This window comes from Herpailurus yagouaroundi, unplaced genomic scaffold (assembly GCF_014898765.1).
Source record: "Herpailurus yagouaroundi ecotype Mexico unplaced genomic scaffold, PumYag 182, whole genome shotgun sequence".
In the NCBI taxonomy this organism is placed as follows: Eukaryota; Metazoa; Chordata; class Mammalia; order Carnivora; family Felidae; genus Herpailurus; species Herpailurus yagouaroundi.
Window position 1 is genome coordinate 38,567,327 of NW_024412413.1, and position 18,749 is coordinate 38,586,075.

Consider the following 18,749-nt stretch of genomic DNA (forward strand, 5'->3'; position numbering starts at 1 on the left):
CAAAACCACAGGCTTGTCAGCCAATTGTAAAATGATTTAATTACTTGGTAAATTAATCAAGCCATTCATTTCATGGAATTAGACAGGATAGCCAAAGAAATTCAAGTCATTCCTCTAAAAACATCTATAGAGCAAATCATGAGCCCCTTCTTTGTATCTTCAAGGTTCAAAATTGCCTTAAATAAGTAGAGGCTGTGGAAGCTGGCATTTTAGACAATTAATGTTCCATAACTGGATAAGAATTTCTAACTGAAAATGATGGGAAAAAATCTAACTTCTTCCAGCCACAACTCGCACTGAAATCTGTTGTAGCTCGTATTATGTTATGGATCTGAATGACACACAGCGGTCCACATTCTCAGAGCTTAACACAGAGAAAATAGGGGTTGTGATGTACTTAGAGAAATCCTAAGGAAACAAGATCTCCTAAAAAAGTATATTTTAAAAATCGTTGATTATAACTGATCTGAAAAGAAGCTATTAAAAATTTTTTACTGTGAAATAGTAATATCTTTACATATGCTATTTTATTTAAATCTGAAGGGGGACTATCACCATCATTTTCTAAATAAGGAAACTAAGGTTTATAAAAGTTATTTTCTCAAGTAGCAGAGTCAAGATTTGAATCTAGGTCTAAATCCTGTATTTGTACTGTAATGGTTATGGGATCTGTGCTAGAATCCTGGCAGAGTCATTTAATTACATAATCTGAACCTTGGTTTCCTCACCTATATAATGGAGCTAAAATTAGTACTGAACAGCTTCTCTCAATCTCAGCACTACTGACATTATGCACTAAATAATTCTTTGCTGAAGGGGCTATGCTATGCAATGTAGGATGTTCAGTAGCTTCCCTGGCCTCTGCCCACTAGATGCCAGTAGCTTGGACCCATAATTGTAACCACCAAAAGTGGCTACAGCCATTGCTACATATCCCCTGGAGAATAAAATCACTCTGGTTGAAAACTACTGATGTAAATTAAAAGACAGTCATGAAGAGTCCATCAGTTAGTACACACAAAGAGCCTACAAGATGATAATGGTGAAGAAGGAGGAGGAGAGGAGGTGAGGGGGAGGAGGAGTGGAGGAGAAGGAGGAGGAGGAGAAGGAGGAGGAGGAGAAGGAGGAGGAGGAGGAGGAGGAGGAGGAGGAGGAGAAGGAGGAGAAGGGAGGAGGCGAATACTTGCATTTGACTAAATTGTACTTATGTTTTATTCAGTCCTGATTACATGGATATAATAGAAAACAACTCATGAAAGACTTGGTTAGAATGAAAATAAAATTTAAAATGGCTGGTAATTTTCTAGTTTTTAGGATTATTTCAAGAAAATTTCCATAAATCTTTTTCTTTTTTATTAAGTAAAAATGTTTTACATATAAGATTGTATATTAAACAATCAAGTAAATACTTGCTTAGTATAAGGTTAGTATACATCAGCATAGAAACAATACCATATTAAAATCTATGTCCAGATTTGAATAGATGGATCATACATCACTTAAAACAATATCACAAATGCTATTTTTTCCTTTGAAAGGCTAATTAACCTTGAAGTGAATTTATACTTGAGAAAATTAGTCATGGATTAATATATTCGCTAATGAATGTTACAACTGTGATTAGCATGTTGAGATTATCAGTGAAATTAAATTACAAAATATATCTTACCTAAAGTCTTAACGGGATCAGAATAATCAGAATCAGTAAATTGTCCCATAACATTGGTGGCTCTAAATTTAAATCTATGAAATAAAAAAAATTAAAAACCAACAATTTGCATGCTATATGATTTTCTTCTATGAATAATTTAACAAAGAGCAATGAAAGATACACATTTTTATTCAAAAGAAAATGTATTTACAAGATGTAAACTTAGAAATCAATTGCCATCAGAGCAATATATCCTATCTTTACGGGAGATGAATAATCATCCTGCACACGAGAGAATGACTAAAAATTTGGTCAGACTCTTGAGCAGTCCCAGTAGCTTAATCAGATGAAGTAGATTACATTCCTCATAGATTTGTTTAGAATGAATTATTTCATGTCTGTGTGAAAGTGTATTACACAAACATACTTTATAGAGTATAATAACTTATACCTCAACTACCTTTGAAAATACCAGTGAACTAGATTTAGAATGGTCATATAGAATTTATTTTGTTCACATGTTAACAAATTAAGAAAAATGCTTCTTAATGCTGTGTGCCCAGCTGTATTTTTACTTTCTATGTTTTTATGACATAAAAAAAAAGAAAATGGTACATAATGGGTGGTTCTAACAAATTCAGAGACAACTGAAATTTACCTTACTTGAAAACTATAGATATCCAGGCATTTTAAAATACAAAACAAACTTATGTTAAAGTTTATGTTAAAGTTTCACTTTACAATTTAATTTCTACTATTCTCAAATTTTTATGATTTTATTGATTATATGAAAGAGTCTGTGTTGCAAATATGCAAAATAAACAATATTTGCATATTTGCAACTATGCAAAATAAAAAAGATTACATTTTTTAGTATATTGTTTTCATAGCTGTCATATATATGATGGTTAAATTTTAGGTAATAGCCAAAGTAACTGTACTTAATAATAGATGATAGAGCATTCTGTTTTTTCAAATGCCTGACTTCTCTACTTTTCTAATGTTAACTTGACCTAGGATGTTTATAAAGAATTTAATAATGCTTTAACTAGCAGGCAAACATGAAACTAGTTTATGACAAAAAATAATATAGTCAATTTAACAGGAGCCAATGATTAATTTAACAGAGCATTTAATAAATCCAGAATATCAGAAGTGGTTTTTAATACATTATTATGATCTGCAAAATGATAGATATTAAAGTGATTAAAGATATTAGTGATTAAAGGATTTTAATCACTAATTCAGAGTTTTGATAATACAAAGAGGAGAAAATTATTGTTATGACTCCAATAAACTGAAGCTGTCATCAAATGAAAGACTAGGATGGCATTTCTAAAACCCATATATTAGCATGTATTGCAAAATAATGGGTGAAAAGCACAAAATATTATGTTAGTCACATTATCCTCTACAGAAAGAATTAAATTCTCCTATCCATGTTCTCCAATACATGTTTTTCATATTGTCCTTCTGTCACTTACCATATCAACTCATAATTACTCTGAAGCATGCCTACTTTCCCTACAAAACTGTACATTTATGGAATGTAAGGACAATATCTCACCATGTTGATCTTTACCATGTGTTAGGTCATGATACATTATGGATGCCCAGTGCTTACTAGAAAGATGAAAGGATGGGCAGATGGATGAATGAAAGATGTTAATTAGCTTGCTATCATTATGCATAGTCAGCACCAACTATACTTACAAGTATTGCTTTTTTGGTTTCAAAGGTCCATTGCAAATTCTGTCTTCATTGCCAGGAATCATGCATGCATTATCAGCACCTATGATGTAGATTTCTTCATTGCCACTGAATTTTGTCTTTGCTTCTGTACATGGGGGGTTAGGAAAGCCTTCATTTGTAAAATATGGCCTTGGTTTATTAAAATATGCATCATACCACTTTGTTACATTTCCATCATGCTGAGCTATTTTCAGGAAGAAAGGATAATAATTATAAGTAACAGATGAATGTATTTTGACATTTCTGAAGAACGTTTCTATAATTACATGAGGAAAATCTGGATGCAACATCTGTCACTCTATGAACCACCAGGGATAATTCAGCTGATCTACCTACATAAACAGGAAATCCTATCTTTCCCCATCACAAATGAATTTATAGGCTTGCTGTGGAGGATGACTTCTCAGGTACAGAAAAGAACATATCTCAGTAAAGGGTAACTCTTCTGTTCATACCTGCAAAGAACCTATCAAGACTCCATCTTGCCAAATTCAAACAATCCTATCAGTATATGGAAAAAGTAAATCACATATTGTAACTATGCCTTTTCTTATCTTGTTCAAGTACTTTAGGCATAAATTAATGGTTAGTATAACTAATGATAATATTAGCAATCTGTTAAGCTCAACAGTTGTGTGGTAATTGGTAGTCAACCTAATATTACTAATTTTGAACTGAAATTTCTTTAGCATTCAACAATTCATACTCTAAAATTTAACGAGACAGGTTGACAGTTGATACCTCCTGCTTCTGTTACAAGCACTTGCACATTTTTGATAGGTCCATGATCATCATTGTAGTAACATATTGGCATTCTGATTGTAATTGTTGTTGAAGTCACAAGCAATTTTCCTGTGGCATCATAAATAGGGGTTGGTTTGGTTTTCGGTCGTGCTGGAGCTTTAAAGAAAGAAGAAATATCACTGCAATTGATTTTTTTGTTTCTGAAGAGGAGAAAAAAAAATTAAATTCTCATTTCATGCAGGTGATTTACAGATAAAATGATGACAAACACAAATAACAAATGAAACAGAGTTTTGTTTGAATACAACAGATGTTTAGCAATTATTATCTCCTGATGGTTTAATGATATACTTCAGACTTGCTTGAGATAATGGGACTCGGGTGTGATTTTCAGGCATCTGACTCCTCTTCACATAGTAACAAAAATTCAAATTATATATGCTCTCAATCATATAATTTTTATAATTGGATTAAGTCATACTAATATTTTAGTGGGCTCTTCTTTTATTTCCTTTAGCTGATTCATCAATTTCTATTCTAGTCATGCCAGCATCTCTCCCAGGTTATCCACACCAAACATATGGCTGATATCCTCCCATATTTTTCTCCATGTTCACATAACCATATAAAATACATAAAGTCATAGATAATGGATTCTTTATTACATATTATGTATTCTATATTATGTATTATAATCACTCCACATGTTGCTTTTTTCACTTAAATATGTCTTATATAAGTCTTCTCAAGTCACCAAGTATGGAGCTAACTCATTCTTTTTAATGACTATGTTGCATATCACACTGTGACAACATCATATTTATTCAATTGTTTATCTAATAACGGGAATTCACTTTTCCTTCAGGTTTTGAACATTTGTTGCAATGACCAGACTTATATTTAGCCTTATTTACTGATCCTTTTATTTCCATGGAATAGATTTCCAAGAATAGAATTTCTGGAACACAAGATATGAATATTTCTAACTTTAAAAGATATTGCCAGAATAATTTCCAAAAGTGCCATGATAATTTATACTTTATCACCAATGCATACAAATATCTCCCAAATCAATATTTGTAGGAGCACTTCTTGTTTCATTTCATCTCATAGCTATATGTGTATACCAGCTGTTTGAGCACAGCAAGTTGCTTATTCAAACTTCAATTTCCATATTTATTAATTTTTAAAGCCTCTAAATTATGCCATAAAATTGGCAATATCATTTCCATTTTATTAATGAGGAAATTACCTTATGTCACATGGCTATAAAAGGTAAATATCAAGATTTGAATCAAATCTTTTTGGCTTGATCCTTTACCTCACTCCTCTTAGATATAAAGACTATTATAATATTAGATGTGTAAGAAGTTTATTGGAGGAAATATCCATGAAGAATCAAGGAACAGTAAACAGGAGTAGATGGCAAGGGCCTTTAGACCACAGATCACAGGTCTAGTACCTGCGTATGAGAAGAAGAAATGAGCAAGAGCCTCAGGTTTTGGGGTGAGAAACTCTCAGCCAGGCTACTGGGGAGTCCCTAAGAAAAGGTTTCTAGTTAAAGGAATCTGGCATTGGACATGGCTATCCAACTTGATATTATTTGTCAAATGCAAATTTAATGAGACTACTATTTTTTTTTTAACTTTATTTAAATCCAAGTTAGTTAACATATAGTGTAATAGTAGTTGCAGGAGTAGAAGTTAGTGATTCATCACTTACATATAACACCCAGTGCTCATTCCAACAAGTGGAGACTGTTATTATTTCATCATTTCATGTCACCACTACCAATCATGCATATTACGAGGAAAAAATATTTCTCTAGCTCCCCACCATGGCCACCAGTACTCACATATTTTCTTTAGACAACTGATCATGAGTCTATCTGTTCTAAGGAGTGGAAAGTCAGTTCATCCCTCACCCCGGGATGAACAAAGCAACAGAGAGAGGAAGTTCTGCTAAAGAATTAATATAATGAGCCTATTGTTACCTGCATACTTACCTGTCTGCTACTGAATAACAAAAAGAAACTAAGATGGTATGACATACTTCTTTTATGAAGTCATTTTGTAAAATAGCCGAGGTTTTTGAAGACTCTATGTATTAGTACATTCCAAGTACGTAGTATGTCATTAAAAGCAAATCTTAATACTTTTAAATAATATCACAATTATATAAACTACCATTGATTAAAAGATAAACTTTATCAGCTTCATCTTATAGTGAATATTTCTTATTCTTAATAGAACTAGTTTCCAGGAACGTCCTAAGGGTTTTTCAAAGATTATCTCTTTTAATCTTCACAACGATTTGTGAGGTAGGCCCCAGCATTATCTGCATTTGACAGGCTTGTAGAGGTTAAGACACTTGCCTTAAGTGAAGCAGATATCAAGTGGCCAATCGAGGATTCAGTCTCAGCAGTTCGACCCTAGACTCAGTCTAGCGCTAGAACATTTAATCACTGTGCTCTGGTGTCCTTACCAAAGACTAAGAAAAGTTACTTTTTGCTTCAGAAAGAGAAGCATTCTACTAAAGGTCCATACACTTCAGTTTTTATCTCTCTGCAGGTTTTATTACAGATGCTTTGAGAGATGGCATATTTGCACATATGTTTTCAGTCTGGAAGAGAAAGTATCCTGAATGCCTGAATAGCTCTAAAATCCTCTTAACAATCTTTTTTGGCTTTCATGGATTGATTTGTGTGGGGCAGGGAGCCTCCAAATTTTAGTTATATTTTCTATAAACAATACCTGTCATAGTAATTAATTGATAGATTTACTTTATAGTCAGAAACATAAAGTTCAATATATGGTAGTTCAGTAAACGCCATTTGATTAACTGAAAATAATTTTACTTTCAAGATAAAGATCAGTCAAGGAATTTAATTAAAACTAGTCAGAGTCTAGTTATGGGTAATTGAACAATGAATTTTCAATAATATTAAGAACATAAACTAATAGACTATAAAATTTGCCTCAGAAAACATTAAATTTAGAGGGAAAGACATATAAGATGAATAGCAGGTGGGCACTCTATTTAAGGTGATAATTTGCATTATTATTTATACATTTTAAGTATAGCTTTAATAAGCAGTGTTTATTACTTAATGTACTCTTATTACTGCATATGCATCATTTACTGAATTTTTAATGTTTATTTATTTATAGTGTGGAGCCTGACACAGGGCTTGATACCACAAACTGTGAGATTGTGACCTGAGCTGAAATCAAGAGTCAGGTGCTTAACGGACTGAGCCACCCAGGCACCCACATGTGCATCATTTAAAAGCTTGACTACATTCTTAACGCTAATTACAGAATTTAATTATAATTACTCTTTTATTAAGACCATAAGAGACTCTTAAATACAGAGAACAAACTGAGGGCTGCTGGCAAGGTGTTGGGTGGAGGGATGGGCTAAATAGGGGATGGGCATTAGGGAGGGCACTTGTTGGGATGATTGAGTGTTATGTAAGTGATGAATCACTAAATTCTATTCCTGGAGTCATTATTACATTATATGTTAACTAACTTGGATTTAAATTTAAAAAATTATTTTTAAAAAGACAACAGTATTCACAGGAAGACAGCTCATGTATGTACCTTTAATGTCCATGGTTATTCTCATCTGAACATTTGGTCCTGCGCCAGCGCTATTGATCGCATAAACCTAAAGGAGAGAACCATCTTGTTACTACTTTTATTATTGTCATATGTAATTTAAAATGTTTCCATTTTTAAAAACAACTGCATATAGTCTATTAATTATACTTTTCTTGCACTTACTCAAATGAATACAATATGTATAGGAAGAATGTTAATAATAAAGTAGTTCTTAAAACTGATTTTACAGTACTAAGTCCTGAGAACAGAGGCTGAGTGACCTAAACAGCCCTGTCCTAGTGACCAGGAAAGGATGTGGCTTCAATGTGAACCTGTAGGAGGAATAGACACAGAAAAGCCACTACGTCTATACTCCTTCATCTGCTCTAACATCTGCTCCTTCTCTCTGTAGCTAGGTAACTCTGGCTTCCTTTAAATCCATATTCAAGACCCTCTTTTTTTTCCCTTCTCTGAGATGAAATCCTATTCCTTCAACCTTCTTGTTTTCCTGTATTAAATCATCCCTCTGAAAGTTGGCCTTTATGCCCTTCTTCACCCCTGCCCCAAAGTGTCCGGCGCTGTAACCTGCATAATGTAGCATATACACATAAAACATTCTTGTTTGTATAGACAGAGGGTGATTCACACAAATGTGAATCCTTTCAATTAACTTTATTCTTAGGACGCTGTAGATACAGAATTTTCTTTTATTCACTTTATTTTGCTCTATAAAACAAAGACTCTATTCTTGCCCAAGTTCATTGACAAACACAATCCAAGTTTATTGGAACTTATTAACTTGTTTTCTAAATTAGTGTCCCCCTTCTACACTAGAGATACTTTGGGAATGTTTTGATTGAATTAAAACCATAATAATGTATATGACGCGGTAGATATGACAAATAAGCCAAGCCTAGACAATGTGTTTAAAAAATATCTAAAGGAGACCTTTATTGAAGTTGTAAATTTAAGAAAAGAAGTATTAAAAATGAAAAGTGATATTATGGTGCACATCATTATTTTTGCTTCTTTGTGGCATAACCTAACATTCAAGTGAGATACTAAATGAAAAGTTGGGCAACACTACTCAAATTGCATTGTACAAAGAAGTCATTTGTAAACCTGTTGAATGAAGAGATGCAGGTTTGATTCACTAGGTCGAGACAGAGGTGTACATTATACATTTCTAATAAATTCCTAGGAGTTGAGGATGCTATAAATTGCATTTTCTGAACAGAGAATTTTTTATTGCTCTTTAAATTATGAATTAATTGTACTTTGTTTCATTTCAATTTTTCTCTTATTCACAAAAGGCAAAACTGATGGAGCACTCGCTACTTCCCATAACTATAAATTTAATCCTTACCAAAGCCCTAAAAAGAAGTCATTATTCCTATTACTGCTTTTTTCTTTCTTTCCTTTTTTGTTTCAAGTTTTTATTTAAATTCCCGTTAGTTAACACATAGTGTAATATTAGTTTCAAGAGTAGAATTTACTGTCTTCTTTCTTTTTCTCTTTCTTTCTTTCTTTCTTTCTTTCTTTCTTTCTTTCTTTCTTTTTAGGTAAGAAAACTGAGGTACAGAGTTGAAGCAACTGCCCAGAAACAAACCGCAGAATCAGGATATGAACCCAGATCAGTTCATTCTCTTAACCACCCTCCCTCTAACAGATCTTTCACAGTAGTGGTTCTTTTAATGGGATATACAACAAGAACCCTAGCAGCACAGTGAGTGAAGGAAGAAATGAAGATATGCAGATATACAGATACAATATATACAGAGAAAAACATACATATGAATATAAATTATTAATAACAGTATTCTGATGATTACACAATAATCATAAACAAGTGGTAGGAAAAGTAGTTTGCTAAGCTACCTGAAGTTTTAGCATGAACACCATCTTTATTAAAAGATGATATTCAGAACCATATAATTCTATTTGAAGATTTCAAGAGATGCCACAAAAATACATTCTTGAAATAAATTATGTGTATGTGTCTGTTTGTATGTATATAAACATACACCTATATATTCTAAAATGGATAATTTAGAATTAGGATGTAAAATACTTAGCTTTAGTAATTGTTAAATGAAATGCATGTGAATTTCAAACATGTAGTTACATCTGCCCTTTGCCTTTGAAATTTGCTTTTCCGTTTTCCATTTATAAGCACACATTAACAGCTTTCCTTTAGGTAGAATTATCTCTTTGCATATCACTGCTCTCTTACTTTTAACATGCCTTTTCTTTCTCCTTTATTTCTGGATTTCTACTATTGTTGTAGAAACTTTTTTGTTATCTACATGTTTTCACAGTACTTGCTGTATTATAATAGGAAATAAGCAATTTCATTTCTCTGCATATTATTTTCTGTTGGCATGTCTCACACAATCCTACAACAAGATACGAGAAATCTAGTGTATACATAAGCTTCAGTATTTTTGAATGGTGACTTTGTAAACTGACTTTGTAAAATAGGTAAATAATTAAAAGCTATGAATGCTTACACTGATATTGTACGTATGTCCACCTTTTAGTCCTTCTAACATTGCAATGACAGATGTGTCAGTTTTCTGGATAATACTGAGGTTGTGAATCTGGACAGCAGTAGGATCATCTTCCCGGTAAACCAAAGCTTGGTATACTTGGATATTTCCATTGGGTTGAGAAGGAGGAAGAAATGTTAACTGAAATTTTGTAACTTCGTCTGGTATCTTCCAAAATGTCATATTGTTAGGTGGATCGTTGGGGACTAAAATAAAATATTAAGCAGTTAAGTTTTTAAAATTGTGCCCTTCTTTTTAATCTACATAAACAAATTATTTGCTTAGATTTCTGTTTATAAACTATGTTACACAAACTTTTAAAACTATATATATTATGGAAACAAGCAAAATGGCTGATACACAGCAGAATCATCAACATCTATAGGTCACAGGAATCATAATGGTGATCCAGTTAGTTGGGTCATTTATTTATTTTGACTTTTACATGTATTTATTTTTAAATAGAAGGCATTTATGTGACTTTTTGTACTTCTTATTTAAATATACATAGACTCACAGGAAGTTGCAAAAAATGGGACATATAGTCCCCTGGAACATTCCCCCAGCTTTTTCCAGTGGTGACAACTTACCTAACTGTAGTTTAATATCAAACCTGGATATTGACATTGGTACAGGACTCTTAATTAGACTACAGATCGTATTCAGATTTCACCATTTTTTCATGCTTTCATAAATGTGTGTGCAGTTCTGTGCAATTTCATTCCATGTATACATTCCTGCAATCATCACCAGAAATAAGGTACAGAACTATTCCAGCACCATAAAGAAACTTCCCCCTGGTCTCCCTTGTATTTACACTCCATGCATCCCCACAACACTAACCATTGTCCTCCAGAGTTCTGTCCTTTTAAGAAAAATAACAGAATAATGATTGAGGTCCATCAAAGTTGTTGTATGTATCAAAGGTTCACTCCTTTTTTATTATTATTTTTTTTTATTACTGAGTAGTGTTTCATTTTGTGGATACATCAAAGTTTATTTAATCACAGAAAAACATTTGGGTTGTTTCTAGTTTTTGTTATTACTAATAAACCTGCTATTAACATTCATTTACAGGTGTTTGTGTGAGCATACATTTTTAATTCTCTGTGATAACTGCCCAAGAGTATGATTGCTAGGTAATGTGCTCTAAGTACATGTTTGGTTTTATAAAAGGTTGCCAAACTATTTTTCAGTGTGGCTGTACCCTCTTTCATTCCCAGTTGCAATGAAGGGGAGAACCAGTCTCTTTGCATCTTTGCCAGAATTTGGCACCATCACCCTTTTTTATTTTTATTATTTTTTTAATTTTTTAAAAATGTTTTATTTATTTTTGAGACAGGAAGAGACAGAGCATGAACAGGGGAGGGTCAGAGAGAGGGAGACACAGAATCTGAAGCAGGCTCCAGGCTCGGAGCTGTCAGCACAGAGCCCGACGTGGGGCTCAAACCCACGGACCGTGAGATCATGACCTGAGCCGAAGTCGGACAGTCAACGGACTGAGCCACCCAGGTGCCCCATCCATCACCCTTTTTTAAATTACTATTTTATCTGTTGTAGTAGATGCACAGTGATAGCTCATTATGGTCCTAATTTGCATTTCCTTAATAGCTAGTGGTGTTGAAAATCTATCTTATCGTGAGTTTAGTTGCCCACTCTATCTCCTTTGTTGTGAAATGTCTCTTCATGTCTTTTGCCAATTTATAATTGGACCTCTTTTAAGTGTTGAGTTTTGAGAGTTCTTTATATATTTTAGATATTCCATTTTATTTGTGATAAAAATTAGCCTAACATATAGCAGCTAAGTATCAGTAAACTATCATGAAAGAAAATGATACACGTGAAGATAAAATCAATTTATGAATAAAGTAATTAGTTCTTGCTGCATAATTAGTGTGCTTTATATAAGTGACTGATTGCATGAATTATCTACTTTGACCAAATTGAAATGGACATATCTTCCATACTAAGTGAAGGAATTCCTATGAAGAAGGCTGTTAATACTTGACTGTCAATAGTTCAGATGCTTAAGCTTTATTATCTTTATTTATTTCTTGTCATCTGGCAAATATCTCTATAGATAGTGCCCTGTAGCAGGCAAAAAAAAACAAGTAAATACATAACAGTGAGGAAAAAAAGAGAAACAGATAAACATGTTATAGTGCCAAATATCACACTTTAAGTGGAAAAATGCATAACTAAAGTAAAAATTAAATCGGCTCAAGACTTATTTTCACATTTGCTTGTATACATTTATATGATATAAAAATATTTTAATAAGAGACTTCTCTAAAAATCAGATCAGTTTTAAGGTTGGATAAGTGAAATAATTCTCTGAATGTTGGAAAGAATTTCTTATTCTCCAAATATCTTTTATTTTACACCTCAAATTCTACTCTTAGAGGTTTAGTAGTAATTTATTAAACTCCAAAATTTTTGGGAGAGGTAGCACATTAAGATCTGACAATCAGTGCTTTATGGTATGAGTGGGAATAAATTCAGCAACATCTTTTCTCACAGGTAGGATGAGGGAGAAGTGTAAAAGTATCATAAAAAATAGATATCTGGAATATATGTGGCAGCAAAATGGAAACATGAAATTTTAGGTGCTGAGGATAAGATGTTATCCTTTAATGTAGAACCATAATTTTATAGACAATAGAGTATATAACACAATGAAAAGACTAGCTGAAAAACATTTTTTACCTCCTATACTTACCTTATAGATAGCAACAAAAAAACTATAGCAACACATCCCTTCATGTGCTCTTTCCAAAGATATATCTGGTGGCAAAGAACATCAGGAGTCTGAAGGAGGACAGGGCAAGCAAGTTCTGGGAAGCTGACTTTCCACACTTAATTCCTATTGGTTATAATCTTATTCATTCAGACCCTGTTTGGAGGAACTTGAGGAAATCTGTATGATCTGTATAGATTCTGACATTTATTAAATAGGTTATATAATAAAACATGTCATTTGATTAGGTGGAGAAAACAGATATGGTAAGCATGACCTGGATTCTAATTTTGAATTCCAGATACATGATGATAGAGTATTATCACTTTCATGTGCATTTAATTCATGGACAGAAATAATGGACAGAATTTTACATGAAGCATTAGTGGCCATAGACTGTTGGAAAATAGGCAAGGTAACTCAATTTCTGAAATATTTAGTGTTTAAATAAGTATAAAAAGTAGAATTCAGTACATTATCATGAGCTAATTTGTTTGTATTTCCAAGAACTGATTATTCTCCACAACTCCACTATGCCTAAAAAACGTAAACAGAAAACTTCACTTTTGTCACTTACAGTGGATCACTCAATTTTATATTTTGTATTTCATACACTTTAAAAATTTCTTGTGACACGTATCCTTTTTTAGGGGGTGGTATGAGAAACTCTAAGAAACACACTTAAATCTGTCCATTTTTAGCAATGATGGAAAACATGCCTCACCTGATTCTAAAGTAGTAACAATCACTTCAGCACTTGACTTTCCTTCTACGTATGCAGCACTTATGTTTCCAGTGAATGCTGTGATTACCACAGAATACCTTGTGAATATTTTCAAATCTTTAATTTCTATGGTCTTATTTTCTTCATTTGATTTGATGAAGGAAATATTAAATTCATCACTATCTACCTATAGGAAAAAATAGCTAGTAATTAAAGGAAGCAGCACTTAAGATCCAAATCACCAAACATAATAATAAAAAGCTACATGTGGTATATTTATCTAGCCAAGATTTAAATTATTTTTTCTTACAGTCAGATTGTCCTGGGAAATCTAAAATACTACTTTAACAGTTTCCTTATAAGCAATTATTTCAACAATCGAAAGTAGAAGGAAAAAAAAATCAACCAACCACAAGTAATCAACCCCTCCAGTGAACGAGTAAGTATCATCTTGTGTCAATGAAACTCCACTTTCTACTTTAATGTCTTATAGGAGAAAGAATATAGGCTTTGGTAATCAACCATTAAGGGTTTAAATTCCAATTTGGTCACGTAATAGTTCCTGTAGCATTTGACAAGTCACTTATGTTGTCTGTGTCTTACTTTCTCTGTATGTAAAACTGGAGTACTAACATCTATTTAAACTGTTGTGTTGCGGTTTAAAAAAATAGATCTGGGGGCGCCTGGGTGGCGCAGTCGGTTAAGTGTCCGACTTCAGCCAGGTCACGATCTCACGGTCCGGGAGTTCGAGCCCCGCGTCGGGCTCTGGGCTGATGGCTCAGAGCCTGGAGCCTGTTTCCGATTCTGTGTCTCCCTCTCTCTCTGCCCCTCCCCCGTTCATGCTCTGTCTCTCTCTGTCCCAAAAATAAATAAAACGTTGAAAAAAAAAAAAAATTTAAAAAAATAGATCTGAAGTAGCTGGCGCAGAGATTTTGATATTTCTTTTGACCGTGACCTACAAAAAGGAAACACAGGGGTACCTGGGTGGCTCAGGCGGTTAAGCATTCGACTTCAGCTCCGGACATGATCTCACAGTTTGTGGATTTGAGTCCCGTGTTGGGCTCTGTGCTGACAGCTCAGAGCCTAGAACCTGCTTCAGATTCTGTGTACACATACACACTTCTTTATCACTTAAAAAAAATTTTTGAGAAATACAACTTCTTTCTGAAATGCAGTTTGATATCTTCTGCTCTTTTAAATTTTATTCCAGTTCATTTAAAAAATTTTAGTCATGATGGCAGTTTGAAAAATTCCCATCTAGGACTATGCATGGCACTGGATAAGGACTCAGTTAATTGTGGTTGTTATAATTATTAGATGTGCAAAAATGAGCATCCTTAGGAGTATTAAATATAGTTGTATAGCGTGCTCAAACATACTATGTCTTTGATGGAGAGTCTGGCCTAATCACTGCAGGGATTAAACATAGCTAAAATTTTTAGCATTAAAAAGAAGGGCCTTTCAGGGTGACTGGGTGGCTCAGTCAGTTAAGTGTCTGAGTTGGGCTCAGGTCATGATCTCACAGTTTGTGAGTTTGAGCCCTGCATTGGGCTCTGTGCTGACAGCTCAGAGCCTGGAGCCTGCTTCAGATTCTGTGTCTCCCTCTGTCTCTGCTCCTCCCCCACTCATGCTCTGTCTCTCTCTCTCTCTCTCAAAAATAAATAAACGTTAAAAAATTTTTTAAAAAGGGCCTTTCCTGAAATGAACATCAGAAAATTTGAAATCCTATAATACATCCCAATCTCAGGTATCTTAATTGAAGCACTTAAAACCAGACTGTGCACACTGTTCCCATTACTAGGTTCATTTTCAACTTGACCCTCCCTTGTAACTTTGAAAGGTTTTTGTTCAAAATATTCTTCAAATGCTCTTTTCTAAGAGATTTTTAACTTAAAGAAGATGTTACTATGAGGGATGTAGAAAAAGGCTAATAAATAATATGTGTATTGCAAAGTCAAATAGATTGTTCCCACCTCAGACAGAGATTTGAAGTAAGATGCCTCATGTCTCTAAAGTGGCAGAAAACAAGTCAGCATAGCAATACCATTGATCAAGTGCATGTACTCACTGGTAGAAAGTGTGTATGATTTAGTTAGCTGTTAATATTTAAACATCACATAAAAATCTTTCCTTAAGACTAGGCTTATATTCATGCTGGGTAACAATTATCTAGAGATGACTTATAGTTGACTTCTGTAATGGGACATAAGTGTCCAATTCATCACTGCCTCATCCAGTTGGCTTCATTTTGACTGCTCATTTACGTTGCTTGGCTGACCACTATACCTATCTGAACTCTGATTTTATAGAGTTGAGGTGAATTTCTCAAGATTCCATAGTTATTTAGTAGCTGAGATAGGATTTCCTTCCAAGTCTTTCAAGAATGCGGAACTCTCTACTACTACACCGGGCCTGATCATATAAAAGTAAAATTACACTATTCCAATGTCTTCCATTAAAACAGTGGATAACAATATTGAGGTAAAAATATGACATAATATGATTGTGATCTACTGTATCTTAAAAAGATACAGATACAACTTAAAAAGATACAGATACAGATCTACTCTATCTTAAATTCACTATCTTTCTTCACTAAACCTACCCTTTGTTATTGTTTCATTACTTATCCACTTACTTGAGACTGAAACCTCAGACCTTTTTGATTCATTGTTCTCTTTCTATCAATTCCAAGCTTGTTTGCTCATATTATATTTGATCATCAATTATTATTATGAAATGTGTCCCATCATTTTTGCAGTGTGGCAGTTTTAAAAGCAATGCCAGTTATTATTTGGTTCTATTTTCTTTCTTCTTCCTGTCCCATTTGCACCCTTCCCTACCTGTTACACCTCTATTCATTCCACAATCAATTTAACCTGCTCCTGAAGTCTTTTCTGTGTTGTATGACCCTCATAATAAGAACTTTAATTACTTTGCTAGTGTATATTTAGAAAAAAATTACATACTTTATACTCTGTAATTGGAGTGTAACTAGCTGTTAATACTCTGGTGTCTCACACCCTAGTGTGAGCTACTTGAGAGCGGAACTTTATGTTTTGCATCCTTATTTTGATGAAAACAAAACAAAACAAAAAATGTTTGTTATTTTGAAAAAATAAAGGGAATAATGAACAAAGGACTATAAAATGCATTAATTTCCAGTAGTATCACCCAGGGTGATATCTGTACCATAAATCTTTAAGATTGTCAATTTTTGCTTAATTTAAGTCTCCTAGGAAAAGGGTCTTATGTCTCTGTGGCTAGTACTTGGCAAAGGCCAGGCTATAGCCCTAGTCCTAAATTCAATGATATGTGTTCTTTCCTGGTGTAGAAGCCAATGATTTTTGAAGATAGATAATTATATATCCATGAAATGAGCGGCAGATAAGCTCGAAAAAGACAGTGACCACATGAAACTTGTTCACTTACACATAACCTAGCACTGAGCACAATGCTGGAATGTTGGATGTATTTAAAAGTATGTGTTGAATGAAAGAAAGAAGGAACTAAATGCTTAGTTCCAAGAATCCCAGGGAAACTATGAAGTGCTAGGATCTGTTTCAATACTTGCTCTTTTTGACTCAAAAGGTTTAGATGAGCATATATTTCAAGCTGGCAAATTTTATTTGCTACTTGATGGTTTTTCCTTTCTCCTGTCACACCATTATCTGCTGGTTTTAGCCAGGTCTTAACTATTGGAGAATTTATAATTTCTGTGCCTCAATTCCCCTTTATGCAAAATGAAGACAACATATTTACATCAAAATGTTAGCAAAGGAAAGGTAATGCTGTGTAACTGATATAAAAATAAGCAGTTATAACGTTATACATTCTTCTCTCTTTCTCTTGCTCATTTTTCATCTCAATAAGAATGCTAAGAGAATGAAGTTATGAATCACTTTTTTAAAAAATGTTTTATTTTCCCTTCCTTTAAGCACAATCAAAAGAGAATTGTTTTCACGAAAAATAGGTATCTTTTATTTGACCAAACACTGTGTTATCATTTTATAATTTGTTTTTAATACATAGTCCCAGGGCATTTGTCGTACATGCTGATTACTATTGGCTAATTATGAACTAAAAGTCTTCACAAATAATGTTCTACAAAGGAAATCCCTTAAATTTTCTTTTAATCATGACAGGTCTTTTGAGATAGAAGCACTTCCATTTTAGAAATAATATAAAGACATAAGAAAAGTATAAAAGTTAAACAAAAGATAGGTAGAGATAGGCAAGAAAGGGGTAGAATTGCCCATAAATTACCCGACTTAATGCATTAGATGTCACCAGAAGAGAGGTCATCAGGTCCAGTGAAACCCAAGCAGGATGCTAACACAGTTTTTCCAATCCTCATCCTAGCTAAAACTCTGCATTATTTACATTGTTGATCATCCTATTTTAAGAGAAAGGTTTGACTCTCATTCTTGGGTTTCCTTCTGTCTCGATGGCTACTCTAGTCTGGTGACTTCAGTGACCTCTTATTTAAATGTTTGTATTCCCCAGATTCGATCTTCAGGTTAGCTGTTACAGAAGAGGTTCTTACTACATGTTCCATATTTAATCTCATCTCTTCCTATCATTTCAACTATCATACCAACACCTCCCAAATCTCCAAATTCAGGTTTCCTCTCCTGAGCTCCAGATTGATATATAATACTGCTAATACTGTCTTCATCTGAAGGTCTCCCAGACATCACAAACTTAGGGCATATAATACTGAATTCATTCCTTTCCTCTAAAAATTTCTTTCTCTTCACAGTTTTCCAAATAATATATCTTAAAATCATCCTCAATTATTCTTTGCACTCACCAACCACTGATTTTTTTTTTGCCAGATGCTGTAGATTTAAATTATTTTTCATTCTGTTGCCTCACTACATTTCCTTTGTCCTTATCTTTTCTTACCCAGTTACTATAATAGCTTCTTGTCCCCTTGCCTAATTTTGTACTAAGATTGCTCTATCCTCTGCAGTGCAACCATGCT

General features: G+C 33.5%; 1 protein-coding gene and 1 long non-coding RNA gene across 7 annotated transcripts in view; one reads left to right on the plus strand and one right to left on the minus strand.

Annotated features, from left to right (window-relative positions):
• The window catches only part of LOC121040697 (uncharacterized), a 168,734-nt gene that overhangs the window by 81,311 nt on the left and 68,674 nt on the right, over positions 1-18,749 (plus strand). The gene's annotated exons all lie outside the window — the stretch shown is intronic.
• PTPRQ (protein tyrosine phosphatase receptor type Q) overlaps positions 1-18,749 on the minus strand; it is a 227,369-nt gene that overhangs the window by 56,979 nt on the left and 151,641 nt on the right. For all 3 annotated transcript variants that reach the window (XM_040491337.1, XM_040491338.1, XM_040491339.1), the window contains 6 exons: positions 13,763-13,949; positions 10,263-10,507; positions 7,753-7,819; positions 4,145-4,303; positions 3,365-3,587; positions 1,670-1,743 (listed from right to left, as the gene is read on the minus strand). In XM_040491337.1, coding sequence (XP_040347271.1) covers positions 1,670-1,743; positions 3,365-3,587; positions 4,145-4,303; positions 7,753-7,819; positions 10,263-10,507; positions 13,763-13,949 — 955 coding nt within the window. The remainder of the gene's footprint in view (positions 1-1,669; positions 1,744-3,364; positions 3,588-4,144; positions 4,304-7,752; positions 7,820-10,262; positions 10,508-13,762; positions 13,950-18,749) is intronic.